A 16,492-nucleotide genomic window follows, 5' to 3' on the forward strand; every position below is an offset into this window, starting at 1 on the left:
CAGTAGTGTTGCTTCTGCACTGTATGCACATCTTTCACACAGCAATAACAACAACACTACTACTCCTGCTACTAATGATGATGGTGATGCTACTACTACTACTGCTACTGCTACTGATGATGATGATGATGATGTTGATGATACTGATGGTGATAATGACAATAACAATAATAATGACAATGATAATAATGATAATTTTTTTCTCAAGGCCTGACTAAGCGCGTTGGGTTACGCTGCTGGTCAGGCATCTGCTTGGCAGATGTGGTGTAGCGTATATGGATTTTTCCGAACGCAGTGATGCCTCCTTGAGCTACTGATACTGATACTGGTACTGATAATAACAACGAGACTACTACTACTAAATTTCTATTGTGTTCAGGTGGAGACAATCGGTGACGCCTATATGGTGGTGTCGGGTTTACCTCACCGAAATGGCAACAAACACGCACAGCAGATCGCGCGCATGTCACTGGCCCTGCGGAACGTCATTTCCGTTTTCAAGATCAGACATCGACCGGGTGAAAAACTGCAGCTGAGGATTGGCTTGAATTCAGGTGAGTGGCTTGAATTGTGGTGGGTGGCTTGGATTGTGGTGAGTGGCTGGCATTGTGGTGAGTGGCTTGAATTGTGGTGAGTGGCTTGAATTCAGGTGAGTGGCTTGAATTGTGGTGGGTGGCTTGGATTGTGGTGAGTGGCTGGCATTGTGGTGAGTGGCTTCATTCAGGTGAGTGGTTGGATTGTGGTGAGTGGCTTTATTTCAGGTGAGTGGCTTAGATTGTGGTGAGTGGTTTGATTTCAGGTGAGTGGTTGGAAAGTGGTGAGTGGCTTGGATTGTGGTGAGTGGCTGGCATTGTGGTGAGTGGCTTGAATTGTGGTGAGTGGCTTGAATTGTGGTGAGTGGCTTGAATTGTGGTGAGTGGCTGGCATTGTGGTGAGTGGCTTGGATTGTGGTGAGTGGCTGGCATTGTGGTGAGTGGCTGGCATTGTGGTGAGTGGCTTGAATTGTGGTGAGTGGCTTGAACTCAGGTGAGTAGCTGATTATTGTGAGGTTGGTTGCTGGAATTCAGGGTGAGTGGATGGTCGTTTGTTTCGTGGCTGATTGTTAGGTAACCGAGAGAGTCTGATTGTTTTCAGGTTAGTGGCTAGAAATCAAGTGATTCAATTCAATTCAGTGATTGATTGTTAGGACTGTCGTTGATTATTAGGCCAGTGGGCTGGTTGTTAGGAAAGTGGTTGATTATCAAAGTTAGCGACTGACTGCTGTTCGGTCAGTGGGGTTGTACAGACTGACTATCTGTCTTTGTTCCACTGGTCAGGACCTGTGTGTGCCGGGGTGGTGGGCGTCAAGATGCCCCGCTACTGTCTGTTTGGGGACACCGTCAACACGGCGTCCAGGATGGAATCCAACGGGGAAGGTGATAATAGTAAAATATAACGATACTACTACTACTACTACTACCACTGCCACCACGAGATAATACTAGAAAATACAACCACCACCACCACGTATGGACAATGACACGGCTGATTGGTACACATGTCGATTGTTGATACGACCGATTGGTATAATTGTCGAATGTGTGTGTGTGTGTGTGTGTGTGTGTGTGTGAGAGAGAGAGAGAGAGAGGGGGGTAGGGGAGATTGAAAGGGGGATAGTAGAGGAGAGAGGAGAGGAGAAGAGAGAGAGAGAGAGAGAGAGAGAGAGAGAGAGAGAGAGAGAGAGAGAGAGAGAGAGAGAGAGAGAGAGAGAGAGAGAAACAAACAAAAAAACCCACAAAAACAAAACAAAACAAAAAAACAACAACAAAAAACAAAACAAAAACAGAGAGATAGCTTAAGCCTACAAATGTTGCTCAACAATCGACATTTGTAACAATCGGTCGTGTTATTGTCCAAAACTTTCTGTGCCCCCAAACACCCCCCCACCCCCCACCCCCACACACACATCTCTCTCTCTCTCTCTCTATATATATATATATATATATATATGTGTGTGTGTGTGTGTGTGTGTGTGTGTGTGTGTGTGTGTGTATCTTCTCCTTGTCTCACAATCCTGGGCGGCTTTACGGCTTGGCCATAAATATACTGTGTGTGTGTGTGTGTGTGTGTGTGTGTGTGTGTGTGTGTGTGTTTGCGCGCGCGCGCGTGTGTGTGTTAACTTCTTCAAATCTGACTTTCAGGCATGAAGATCCACATGAGTGAAAGCACAACAAACATTCTGCGAGCCTTCGGCTCCTTCGAAATTCTACAGCGGGGTAACGTCGAAATCAAGGCAAGTTATCATTATCATTATCGGCGTCATCGTCATCATCGTTATTATCACATAATCAGTATCATCATCATCATTTCTATTTGGTATTCATATATGTAATTTTATACAATAAAGACGAGAAATCGAGCATTATTTGTCATGTATTACAACTACTACAACTGCTGCCGCTGCTACCATCGTCATCATTATTATCACTATTCCAAATGAGCAAATGTCACCCTTGGTACAGACTACCCACCCACCTACCCACGTACACACTCACACACTAACCAACGCACACACACGCGCGCACACGAGAATCGTCCTGTTTCTGCACATGCGCTTTAAGAAAAACTAATTTGCCATACATAGCCTACACGGTTTGTCGAAAGAGCATGGAACCACTTAGGCGATAAGTACTTTCACACACGTATCCATGCTTCTGTGCTTTGTACCATGATTTCTGTGTACAGTGTGAAAATTCCCAGAATATTCTTGCCGCCTTACTTCCAACTTTATGGCTGCTGGCACTGGCACGGTGTTGGTGTTGATTTTGTTGATATTGTTGTTGTTGCTGTACACACGCAAATGGCTTGGTGTCCCCCACCTGGTCTCACTAACGTGGCACTCTACTGTCGCCAAGCAAAGCTGAGGCTACCTCTGAAGTCCCTTGTCGAAGAATAAAAGGTAGGGAAGCCAAGACTTCTCAGCATGCTCGAAGACTCAGGTGACAGTATTGTGAGATCCAACCAACCCAAGCTGAAGACTGGCAGAAAATGGAAAGTCAAGGAGGCAGTCTGTGCAGCGAAAGAAAGCCCTAAAATCAAGGAAATAATAGGACACACCCAAACCAACAGACAGGGTCTGGGATTGACAAAGATGGAATGGCGGTCCAAGGTAAGGGAAGAAGCAAAAAGAGACATGATCATACAGGAGATCAAGAAGGAAGAGGATGATGAAAGAGTCCAGAAGGCAGTCCAGCAAGGCCAGCAGGGGCAGTGCACAACATGGGAAAATGCACTCCAAAGGAGCCTCAGCTGGAGCGACATGTGGAACATGGCCCCTGTGAGGATCAGCTTCAATCTAAGATCTGTGTACGACCTCCTTCCCTCGAATACAAACTTGGTGAAATGTGAGAAAGCAGATGACCCTACGTGCCCATTTGTCATGGCAAACAAACAGTGGAACATGTCCTCAGCTCATGCAAAGCGGCGTTGAACCAAGGACGGTACACATGGAAGCACAACCAAGTGCTAAAAGAAATTGCACACGTGGTGAGCACTGTCCAAGGAGCACCAACCCCACCAGAAGTTACAGTAGAATTCCGCTCAGCAGAAGGCAATAAAGTCTGGCCAGGAACAGCATCCAAGGTTTTCAAAGCATGGAAACGTGGGCTGCTTGATGGTGCCGAAGATTGGGAATGCACAGTTGACCTACCAGAGGTGAAGAAACACCCGGAAATCATCAGCAAGAGCGGCATGAGACCTGACATAGTACTCCACTCCAAAACGATGAAACAAGCGATTCTGATTGAGCTCACTGTGCCATACGAATGCAGAATGGGAGAAGTCCACATCTACAAGACCGAGAAGTATGTTAGTCTAGCCAGCAGCCTGAGAGAATCTGGCTTCCAAGCCAAAGTCCTCACCATAGAGATTGGTGCAAGAGGGTTTGTGGGCGCAGCTGCCCACAGCCTCATGAAACAGCTGTCGATTTCTGGCAGAGAGAGGACATGAGCTCTCAAGGCAATGACAGAAGCAGCAGAATAGAGTTCCAGCTGGATCTGGTCGAGGAGACTAGGCTTACGATGGCTCAGTGGTTAAAACGTCTGCCAGAAAAGGTGACTCAGTTCTGAAGTGGCGACTACCCAGGAGGCGGGGGTTCAAACCTGCTGAGTACCAGGAAAAAAAGAAAAAAGAAAAGGCGGCAATACAAGGGCATCCAGGAGTCATGACCTGGGTGCGGCCCGGCCCCCTTTGAGTGTAAGGAGTTAAGGGCCGAAACACTTGACTGAGGGGGGTTTCTTCTCTGAAGACCTTGTACTGTCCAGCTCTCCCTAGAGTTTCTTATCACTATCACTGTTGTTGTTGTTGTTTGTAAACTGTACGTGCACGTTGTTCATGCTCGGTTCTTGTTTCAGTAGAATTTAGTTATATATATATATATATATATATATATTACATCACGATGATTAGGAAATGATGAAGGCGAATTACGCTGTGCAGGGCAAGGGCACAATGACGACCTACTGGCTGATCGGAGAAAGACCCTGTGCAGAGACTGACCTCTCACCTTCCACCTCCCAGGCCTGACTTATCACAGAAAACTTACAGAACCACAAGAGAAAAACCACTCAAATCATCCGACAGCAGAACACTACCCACATTAATACGCCAATAGAATGTTGCTCAAACGTTCCTCCTCTCTCTGCCTGAAGTTTCCTTAGAAAGAATCTGTTTTCGTTAAGACCTTATCTTGCCAAAGTGATCATGTCAACAACATCTGTTGAGCGATATAATTTTTTATCATTGAAAATGTCTCATCACAGCCGTCACGTCATTCATGATACCGGTCTTGAAATGTCATCTATACTTATATTTTTCGACAATGTATTATATACAAGTCATCTCTGGGATCATCGATACAGTCTCTGACAACCTCTCCGATAAATTCGTTAAGATCTCAGTGATAACATTTTTTTGACAAATGATCTATGTTGGGTAGCGAGTCACCAAACACAGCGTGTTATGTCCTGCATTCCAAGGAAATATCTCTTATCTTACACATCTTTTTTGACCAGTCGTCCACAAGCCCAGGCCGCCCTCTCATCAACACCCACTGTCCGGCAGTGTTCCCCAGACACGTGTCTTTGACAACACGAGGGAGTTAACTCTGCAGATCACGCTTGATATTCGGCAGTTTAACTCTCTCCATACGAACGGCGAAAGAGACGACGTTAACAGCGTTTCACCCCAATTACCATCATCAAAATATTGCAAGCGGAACGCTCTTATACTAAAGAGGTGAATGTTGACAAAGAATACCACAATTCTGACGACGAAAGCTAAAGGTTGGGTCATTCAGACACCCACTGGACATCCGAGGGGTCTGTGTAGAGGAGAAGAGAGGACTGGCCGTACTGAGTGAGTTAATATGGAGCAGTTGCGTTTCAGTCTCTCAAGGAGGTGTTAGCGTTGGCACAAATCCATACTCGATGCGCTACACCACATCTGCTAGTCAGATGCCTGACAGCAGCATAACTCAACGCGCTAGTCAGGCCTTGAGTGTGCACCTGTCAGAGCGGATTTCTTCTACAGAATTTTGCCAGAGGACAATTAAGGTTGCCATGGGTCCTTTTTCAGTGCGCCAAGTTCGTGTTGCACACGGGACCTCAGTTTATCGTCTCATCCGAATGACTATACGCTCAGTTTGATTTTCCAATCCAACTTGGCAGACAGGGGGAGAAGGGAAGTAGAACCCAGACCCTCAGGTTTACTGTATTTGTATTTGTATTTCTCTATTTATCACAACAGATTTCTCTGTGTGAAATTCGGGCTGCTCTCCCCAGGGAGAGCGCGTCGCTACACTACAGCGCCACCCATTTTTGTGTATTTTTTCCTGCGTGTAGTTTTATTTGTTTTTCTTATCGAAGTAGATTTTTCTACAGAATTTTGCCAGGAACAGCCCTTTTGTTGCCGTGGGTTCTTTTAGGTGCGCTAAATGCATGCTGCACACGGGACCTCGGTTTATCGTCTCATCCGAATGACTAGCGTCCAGACCACCACTCAAGGTCTAGTGGAGGGGGAGAAAATATCGGCGGCTGAACCGTGATTCGAACCAGCGCACTCAGATTCTCTCGCTTCCAATGCGGACGCGTTACCTCTAGGCCATCACTCCACATATTGGCAGATAGCAGTATTAACCATTCTGTCACATTCCTTCTTTCAGCTACTGAAACCCGTTTATTCCTCAATACTGACTTGTGCCAAATGAGGAAAAGTAGAAGACACGGTTAGCTTAAAGTTGTATACCCTTGGCTTCAAGTGAACGTTGAGCATTCTTATTCTTTTTCCTACGTTTGAGCTCAGAGTAAACACACACGATGTTCAACGTGAATGGTGATCTCAGTTTCACTCACGTCTCCTGCGAAACTTATGTACAACGCGGCATTAGGTGAAAGCGATGTTTTGCTACAGACAACTGGGATGTGGATCGTGCAGCATGAGAACGGGCGTTGTCCTGCTGGAACATCTGCAGCTGGAGATGTCGATGGAACAGTGGCACAACGTGGCCCCGAAGAACAACCGCGTAGGTCGCAGCATTCACGTGGCCGTTGACCTGACGTTGCTCTCATTCAGCATGTTCGGGATGAGCTTGGTCCGGACCGCTGCAACGTGACCAGCAAACCCTGACTTTCATGCAACTGAGACACGCCTTGCCTCAGGAGTGGAATCTGCCTCAACAGTTACTGCACACTATGGTGTCGTGTCATCCGTGCGGAGACGCTGTAAGATCTGCATTGCTGCAACCTGAGGCCATACACGCCACTGAGACAGTTCGGCTTGCTTTCTGTCATCTGCAGATGTTTGGATATGACCCATTGACTGTTGATTAAATTAGCTCTCACGCTTACAAAGTACCATTAACGTGTCCGCGTCGTTCACTGACATTTAACAAAATGAAACGTGCAGCACAGTATTTCGAAATAAGTAATTTGTTTTATTTCAACACTTGTTTTGTGTTTTTGTTGGTGGTGATTAATTAAAGCGGTTCACTATATATATATATTTTTTTTTCTGTTGCCGTGTACTGAAGGGGATGACAGCCGGGCGTGGAACAGCAATGGGTATGATCTGGGTGTACTGTGGTCGGTTGTGGTGATACATGTGTATGTCTCGTGTTGAATTTTCCCCCTTTTGTTCACAGATTGGTTCGTTCGTTTTACTTCCTCGTTAGGATGTTGAGAAAAAAAACCCACACATGTACTTGGATATTCATTACCCTCTTTATTTGTCTGGTGTCATCTTACTGTGCAACAAACGAACAAAAAAGTCAATATTTTATATCGTATTTTAGGCCTGAACTAAAATTGTTATTCATCATTTTTGATATGTAAATATGCCTGATTCAAAGCAATGATTGTAGAAACGTTAAAAGTGGTTCTAGCGCGACTGTTATATAAAACTGATGAAGGATTGTGTGTTACTGACGGGAGGCACGAAAGCAGGCCTGGCTTGGTGTCACCTTTCTTATCGAAAGGAGCAGGTAGACGGGCGCTATAGCCGAGTGGTTAAAGCGTTGGGCTGTCAGTCTGAGGGTCCCGGGTTCGAATCACGGTGACGGCCCCTGGTGGGTAAAGGGTGGAGATTTTTCCGATCTCCCAGGTCAACATATGTGCAGACCTGCTAGTGCCTGAACCCCCTTCGTGTGTATATGCAAGCAGAAGATCAAATACGCACGTTAAAGATCCTGTAATCCATGTCAGCGTTCGGTGGGTTATGGAAATAAGAACATACCCAGCATGCACACCCCCGAAAACGGAGTATGGCTGCCTACATGGCGGGGTAAAAACGGTCATACACGTAAAAGCCCACTCGTGTACATACGAGTGAACGCAGAAGAAGAAGAAAGGAGCAGGTCACCTGTTTGCTATCACGCTGTTTCACCCTCTGGCTCATCAAGGTGTCATTTCTTTTGATTACTGTGAGACATTCTTCATGTTTGAGTCGTGAGTATTGTTGTTGATGTGTGGCTGTGTTAAGTTATGTTATTGTACCTTTGTGGTCCCAGAGGACATTTTCGGAGATGGGGAGTTGTGGGGATAGTGGATGGGATCTCGATAAATCTGTAGTAAGATTTAGCACGAAGTTGTTGGTTTTTTGTTGTTGTTGTTGTTGTTTTTCGTGGAGTAGCGTTTACGATCTGATCATGTCATGACATTTTGATACAAATGTGAACTGAGGTTTATTTGTATTTGTATTTCTTTTTATCACAACAGATTTCTCTGTGTTAAATTCGGGCTGCTCTCCCCAGGGAGAGCGCGTCGCTATACTACAGCGCCACCCATTTTTTGTATTTTTTCCTGCGTGCAGTTTTATTGTTTTTCCTATCGAAGTGGATTTTTCTACAGGATTTTGCCAGGAACAATCCTTTTGTTGCCGTGGGTTCTTTTACGTGCGTTAAGTGCATGCTGCACACGGGACCTCGGTTTATCGTCTCATCCGAATGACTAGCGTCCAGACCACCACTCAAGGTCTAGTGGAGGGGGAGAAAATATCGGCGGCTGAACCGTGATTCGAACCAGCGCGCTCAGATTCTCTCTCGCTTCCTAGGCGGACGCGTTACCTCTAGGCCATCACTCCACTCTTTATTGGGTGGTGATTATCTCCTTTAAAAGGTACATAACTACAAGGTAGTGCTACATATACTAGCGATTCAGCTAGCACACATGTAAATAAAAGGTACATTAGAACAAACACCGACACTTCCTCATTTTTTTTTTTAAAAGGAAGCTCCATAGGTTTCAGTGGTGTGTAGTGCATTAACAGTCATCGGAAAGGATGTTTCCACTGGTTATAGTACCCATTTCTGGTTCAATATTTAGGTCCCTGACAGGACGTCGATGCGACTACTACTTTACACACGCAGATGACATGTAAACTTTTCAGCTACATGGTAAATAGCAGTTTTGTATTGACAACAGTTCTTTCTGGCCGACGGAAATTATTAAAAAAAACAAACAAACAAACCCAAAAAACACGAGTTCGGAGGAGGCAGCGGATACTGTGTGCAACAGCGGCAACACGCCACCCCCCTCCCGCCCCTCCCCCCTTTCCTTTGCCCTCCTCAAACCTCTCCGCTCCTCCTCCATCTCCCTCCCACCTCTCTGAAAAAGGTCTTCTTGTACGAGGAACGCTCGATCCCCGTGGACTGGACGCTCGGTCTGATAGGAAGCAAAGCATTGTTGCTGTCTGACAGTTGCTCACACTGTTGAGCCACTGGCGTGTGAACGATCAGTGTGTTGGCTCTTTGGCTTATGATTATTTATAAATAGGTTTTAAGGCTGAATGAAAAACATTTCATGTAATTATCACCACCATCATGCTTCTTCTTATCAATACGATATTCTTGTTCTTGTTCTTGTCCATTACCATGTCTGCTCACTGTTAAAGTCAGTTTTTACTGTGGCCACTATCATTTCTTCTCCTGTGGGACGCCGGGGTCTTTCTGTATAAATAGCATCTCCATCCTTGGGAAATTATATGTAAAAGTTTCCTTTTTTTTCTATTACTCTCTTTGATTTTTTGCCGCCCCCCCCCCACAACCCCCCCCCCCCCCCCGTTCTCCCTTATCTGTTGTCAGCTTTTTCCGCATCCCAAGAGTCCATTTTCCCGTTGTTTTTTGTTGTTGTTGAGCAAGTCGGTATATTCTTGTCTTATCTTTTTATTATCTTTTCTGCAGTCTATGATGTACTGAATGTGATGTTTCGCTCTGGCGAGTAGGTAGTAGGTTGTGTTATTGTACACACTGGGACGGGCACTGTCATTCAATTCGATATTGTTATTTGTCAGTATTACTTTTTTTAAATGTACGTTTCTAAGGCTTTGAAGCGTTTTTTTTGTTAAAAATGTTGTTGTTGCGATTTTCTTTTGTAATTTTAGGATGGAAAATTTAGCGGACGGGCTGACGTTCTTGTCTCATTTGTCTCAAGGAGTTTCATGGTTAAGATAATAAAATCATAATGAAGTGTGTGGGTTTTTGTTTGTTGCAAGTTTTTATTTTAAAAATATGTGACATATGTTTCGGGTTTAATGGTTAATGTGATATATCATGAAGTGTGTTTTTTGGGGGCAAGTTTTTATTTTTTTTTTTTTTTTTTTAACTATATGCGACAGAATTTCGTGTTTAACTCGGTTTGATATATATATATATATATATAATAAATCCAGATATGGCCCCGTGCAGTCGGCTGGACGATAAGCAATGATGTCAAATGTTCGTTTGGCTGTGTGGTGCACATATTAGTCACAGTCATTTAGTAATATAACTTTGGAATCAGGTCTTTTTCCATTTTTGTTAACATTTAAATTTTTTATAATTTTTTTTTATTATAAAGATCACAAAAGGACATAAAGAAACGTCAATGTAACACGAAAAGGAAGAATGGTTGTATGTCTTGACGTGATTCACTTCCCGCCCTTCATGTCTCCGTCCAGTTCGGTTGTTTTTTTTCCAGCATTGTTGAAAGTCAGTCTTTTCTTCAGTGTCTTGGGGTGATGGTGGTGGTGGTGGTGGTGGTAGTGGTGAGGGAGGGGATGGGGGCGGGTATGTTCACTCCGCTAACCATTTTCGGATTGGAATTAAAAAAAAAGAGAAAAAAAAAAGACGGTAATGAGGGGTTGTGTTTGCTGTTGTTCTTTTTTTTTTTTTTTGCTCGGCTTTTTGCATGTTCTTGTCTCTCCCGCACTTCGCCGCCCCCTCCCCCCCTTCCCCCCCACACACCTATCCGCGGCCCCCCTCGCCGCCCCTACCCCCCCATTCCCCGTCTACACACACATACACAGATCATCATTCTCCTTCGTTTATGTTAATAGTCATTATTATCTCTTTCGTTGTCGTATACTTTCTTGTTCTGTTTTATGTTTGTTTGTTTGTTTGTTTTTTCTCTCAACTTTCTCGCTTCTTTAATTCTCATTCGTCATCATTTAATCTGTAAGTGCTGTGTGTGTGTGTGTGTGTGTGTGTGTGTGTGTGTGTGTGTGTGTGTGCTGTGTTGTTGTTGTCAATGTTGTGTGTGTGTGCTGGTGTGGTGTGGTGGTGGTGGTGGTGGTGGTGTGTGTGTGTGTGTGTGTTGTGTTGTGTTGTGTTGTGTTGTGTTGTGTTGTTGTCATTGTTGTGTGTTGTGTTGTGTTGTTGTTGTCATTGTTGTGTGTGTGGTGTGGTGTGGTGTGGTGTGTGTGTGTGTGTGTGTGTGTTGTGTTGTGTTGTGTTGTTGTCATTGTTGTGTTGTTGTTGTCATTGTTGTGTGTGTGGTGTGGTGTGGTGTGGTGTGTGTGTGTGTGTGTGTGTGTGTGTGTGTGTGTGTGTTTATAAGTTAAAAGACTGTATCGAATTAAATGATTTACATATAACCATTGAAAGTTACTTTGATCAACGACACGTTTCTTCTGAGAATTGCGTTGACTTCCTATCATTACTGGACTTTTCAAACATCACTGATTGTGTGTTTTATTTTCTACCATTGTTTGGAATTATAAACACAGTCCCTGCACTTTGATTCCGTTCTACCAGTGTCACTGAAATAATTGTAAACCACAGAGACTGGCATTGCTCAAATGTAAAGAGACTGAAATGACATTCAGTATGGTCTGATATATTAACCCTTTTTTTTTGTTTTGAAAAAAAAAAGGCTCGCGTGCGTAAACAAAGTTAGTCTATGTGATAACCCGGTTCCAGTTGTTTATTCGTATGTAAGCATGAATGTGTGTATGTCAGTTTTACAATTTTACAGATTAATTTGGTATGGGAATATTTTCTGTGTCAACAACTAATCTGGCTTAAAACCAGAAAGAAAAAAAAAAATCTTTCCATACATTCCAGTTATAGGGTTTAGCCTCCCGATCTCCAATATTTTGTTGGAACGTTTTTGGTTTGTTGGCGGAAATCGCGTTTCTTGAATAGTAGTTTTAAGATAGCATGGTGTTCTAATTCTTGTACGCATTAAAAACAACAACAACAAAAATTATGGACGGGCATTACAGATCGACGCAAAGTAACCATCGACGTGTTTATTGCAAACCTATATTTTAAAGAGAGGCCCAACACTCGGCTTATATCACGGATTGACATAAGTTTACATTTGGGCCAACAGCAAAATGAGAGCTGTATTATCAGTGGTTTCTCCAGTCAATGGGAAATCATTTACAGCTTAGTCTTTTGTGAAGGACTATGACTCTCAAACTAGGAGGCAAAATTGCACTGGCTCTTAGTACTGCAGCCTTGTGGGCTAGTTGGCCTTTGGGAACCATCCCAACGCCGACTGTCCTAAAACCCTCTTGGCTGAGAGAGTGGGGATGTAACTTGGGCAAGACACTCTCCACTATAATCAAATTCTAGCCCGAAATAGTCGGAACAGCAGTTGCCTCCTCTGCTGTTCTGATGGTCATAGTCGGACACGACTGACTATCATATATTTTAAAGATGCTACTGAATTAAGTAGGATGAACTTGTGGAATATCGAAGTCGGTGACACGATTTACAACTTCGCCCATCATCTTGACACAGACAGTCTTTTGCTCATCTAATTATGATATGTATGAGCGTGAAAGTTATGGAAATGACTAGAATAGGTTAAACATTATGAACGTATACGTTATTGCTATCTAAAAAAAAAAAAAATCTTTTATGATATTTGTGAAATGATGATCATATGGGCCAAGACTGAATGTGTTCTCACATTCCAGCACGATGATTTAGTAAATCTTAAAAAAAAAAAAAAAATCTATATTTTGGCGGTGAGAAAACAACAACAACAACAACAAGGGATCAACTTTTACAGTTTAAACACCGTCTGATTGCAGAATTTCAATCGCTGTTTTAAAAGTAAACCAGCCTTCTGTGGAGTGTTGCAAAGTTTATTTTAATGTTGTTTGGTTGTTGTTGTTGTTGACAATTTGTTAGGTCGTGATGAAGACAGAGAAAGTTTGAAACTTTAATAGAGCTATAGGCCTATTGTGATCATCTTAACAAAGAGAATGCTGATCGATTTGGGCTGCTTCAGATGGAATCGATCCGTTTTCAGTAGCCCACACAACTTTCGGTGCGACAAATCGATGGTTATCATGGTGAGCAAAAATATGATAGCCTATGTACGATATATAAAGTGCCCTAGGCACCCCTTCATGGTTTTTATTTTTAAAATTTTTTTTTTAATATATCTATCCACTGACGCAACATCTAGACTTGTCGTTTCTCTCATTCTCTCTCGCCTTGACTACTGTAACTCTTTATTGTCTGGTCTGCCTGCTTCATCCATTCAGCCCCTTCAGCGCATACAAAACTCTGCTGCCCGACTCGTCCTCAGAAAGAAAAGATCTGAGCACATCACTCCTCTTTTGCAACATCTCCACTGGCTCCCTGTCTCACACCGAATAAAGTACAAGATCAGCACTCTATGTTATAGATGCATTCACAAAACTGCCCCTTCCTATCTCTGCGGCTGCCTTCACCTCTACACTCCATCTCGCTCACTATGATCGGCCTCGGATCCACTCTGTTTACGCATACCCAGATTCAAACACTCGACTATTGGCCGCCGTTCTTTCTCTGTTTCTGGACCTTGCGATTGGAATGAACTTCCTTTTTCGCTTCGTCAAGTCTCCACACTCAGCTCTTTCAAGTCTGGCCTTAAAACCCACCTCTTCCCAAAATAGCCTCCCTTGCCTGCCCTTCCTTGTCTTTAGTTTCTGCAGTATTAGAGTTATGCATGCGTGTGAATGACTGGTGCGAAAGCGCTTTGATTTGTCTCTGCACAAGATCCAGCGCTATATAAATACCATTATTATTATTATTATTTATTATTAATAATGATTTTACTTTCTTTCCAGGAACTACGCGTGAGCCATGAAGGCTTTGCCTCTTGTTTGGTTTTTAGACAGGATAAAACCTGAGATGAAACAAAGTGTGACAATGTTTGTTCGTTCGTTTGTGTGTGTGTGTGTGTGTGTGTGTGTGTGTGTGGAGGACATTCTAAAAAAAAAAAAATGCATGTGTTGAATTAGCGTGCTGTTGTGTGTGTGTGTGTGTGTGTGTGTGTGAGAGAAGAGGACATTCTTGAAAAAAAATATGTATGTGTTGAATTAGCGTGCTGTTGTGTGTGTGTGTGTGTGTGTGTGTGTGTGTGTGCCTGAGTGTGTGCGTGCGTGCGTGTATGTGTGCGTGTGTGTGTGATAGATAGATAGATAGATATAGACAGATAGATAGATAGATAGAGAGAGAGAGAGATAGAGAGAGAGAGAGAGAGAGAGAGTTATGCAAAATCTTGAACAACTGAATAGCTTTCAGTGTCTCATATTTTCCTGCTCCCACGCGTTGAAGAACAAAGGATTTGGGCGAATTGAGGTGGACAGACTGTGCAACATTACTGTTTTAAGAAAGATAGCCAACAATAATCAACAAGAGAGGCAAGGCCTTCAAGACTCACTTGTGATACACTTAAAAAAATCCAAGCTTTTTATGTATTGAGTATAATTTCAAAATGTAATGTTTAAGATGAGAAAGATCAGTTTAAAGCAAATTAAGTCCCCTAGCATTAATTACAGAGTAATTTCCCTTTTTTACTATCTGCACCAAAACGTTTGGAAAATAAAAAAAACTTCCATGCTTAGCAAAAGAAGTTCCTGTTTGAACAAAAAATGATAATAATGACCGCTCTTGTTGTTGGGTCAGAATATCAGATCAAAGTGCCAAGTTTAGAGAATACAAAATCAAAAAAATATAACAGTAAATGTAGTTTGCATATAATTCGGCTTCATTTATTTATTTATTTTTTTGTGCCCATCCCAGAGGTGCAATATTGTTTTAAACAAGATGACTGGAAAGAACTGAATTTTTCCTATTTTTATGCCTAATTTGATGTCAACTGACAAAGTATTTGCAGAGAAAATGTCAATGTTAAAGTTTACCACGGACACACAGACACACACACACACACACAGACAACCGAACACCGGGTTAAAACATGGACTCACTTTGTTTACACAACTGAGTCAAAAATTGCAGAGTGTCTACAGAATGATGACAGTAAAGATAACCCCATCAGACAAGGCAAGGCAAGGCAAAGCAAGGCAAGAAGTTTATTTCATGTAACCTGTGGGGGCATCGAAACATTATACATCGACGCCTTTAACACACACCATATAAACAAAAAGAGTGACCCCCCCACCTCCCACTCCCCCCCCTTACCCCCCCCCCACTCCCCCCTACCCCCCCCCCCAAAAAAAAAAGTTCCATACAAGCAATCAGGCAACTACACATTAACACTCATTTTCCATCACAAAATAAGAAAAACAGAAGAAGAAGAAAGTTCCCTACGTTTCATTGAAAGGAGATGCGAATAGTAGAGACAAATGCTTTAAGTTTTAATAATATTCTTTCGTTTCTTTCAGAAAACAGTAAGTGGAATTTAATGGACGGACTGGTCTGCTCCACAGACGTGCAGTAAAGCACTACTGGTTTAATAACTGTTCAACAGTACACATGATTATAATGCAAACAAAGACAAAAGAGCATCAGCAAGCTTAAAGCTTATACTGTGCTCACGTTGCACTACTGTGTGAATGGGGGGGGGGGGCAAGCCCTCAGATCGCAGGCTGTTTGCCCGGTGCTTCAATGACACTGATCTGCAGTGGCTTCACTGACGATGGACAAACGTCTTTCCAACGCGCTGGGTTTATGCGAAAGATGGGGAATTAGCTCGATCCTCGCTTTTTCGTGTTTTTTTTTTTTAATTTATTTTTTTTATTTAACAAGCAGATGTGCTGTAGCGAAAATGGATCAGTCTGCACGCTTCGACTCACCCTGGACACTGAAACTGAAAACTTGACAAACGCATGCAAAGGTTTAAAGTGAGCATAGAACCGCAACTTTTCTTCGGGAAACCTCTTTTCTTTCCATTTACTCTATTTTATTCATTTGAATCTTCCCCTTTTTTTTCCATTCATATTTTCAGCTGTCTTTGTCATTGTTGATTGGATTTTGGTTGTCGGCTGCGCGTTAAAGCAGTCAGCAAATTTGCTTTTCGTCTCTTTGTACTTGTTTAGTTTACACCCCTGTCACACTTCACTGTGTATGGAAGATGTCACATTGAATTATTCGTCAATCACGGATGCGCGCATACGGGAAAAAACCCATTTCAAACCGTAGCTCAGCTCTTTGCTGCTTTTTTTCTCGTTTTCTCCTCCTCCTCCTCCTTCTTCTTGTTCTTCTCCTCCTCCTCCTCCTTCACCTTCTTCTTCTTGTTCTTTCCTCCTCCTCCACCTTCTCCTTCTTCTTGTTCTTCTCCTCCTCCTTCACCTTCTCCTTCTTGTTCTTGTTGTTGTTCTTCTTCTTCTCCTCCACCTTCTTCTTCTGCTCCTCCTCCTCCTTCTTCTTCATTATCATCTTCATCATCATAATCATTATCAATATCATTATTAATCTGTTTATTCATTTATGTATTCGTTTATTCATCTATTTATTTAC

General features: G+C 43.0%; 1 protein-coding gene across 1 annotated transcript in view; it reads left to right on the forward strand.

Annotated features, from left to right (window-relative positions):
- Window positions 1-4,563, forward strand: part of LOC143294681 (atrial natriuretic peptide receptor 1-like) — a 77,879-nt gene extending 73,316 nt beyond the window's left edge. The window contains exons 25-28 of the mRNA XM_076606073.1: window positions 380-554; window positions 1,317-1,415; window positions 2,181-2,272; window positions 4,477-4,563. Coding sequence (XP_076462188.1) covers window positions 380-554; window positions 1,317-1,415; window positions 2,181-2,272; window positions 4,477-4,563 — 453 coding nt within the window. The remainder of the gene's footprint in view (window positions 1-379; window positions 555-1,316; window positions 1,416-2,180; window positions 2,273-4,476) is intronic.
- The last annotated feature ends 11,929 nt before the right edge of the window (window positions 4,564-16,492 follow it).

Source organism: Babylonia areolata, chromosome 1 (genome assembly GCF_041734735.1).
Source record: "Babylonia areolata isolate BAREFJ2019XMU chromosome 1, ASM4173473v1, whole genome shotgun sequence".
Lineage (NCBI taxonomy): Eukaryota > Metazoa > Mollusca > Gastropoda > Neogastropoda > Buccinidae > Babylonia > Babylonia areolata.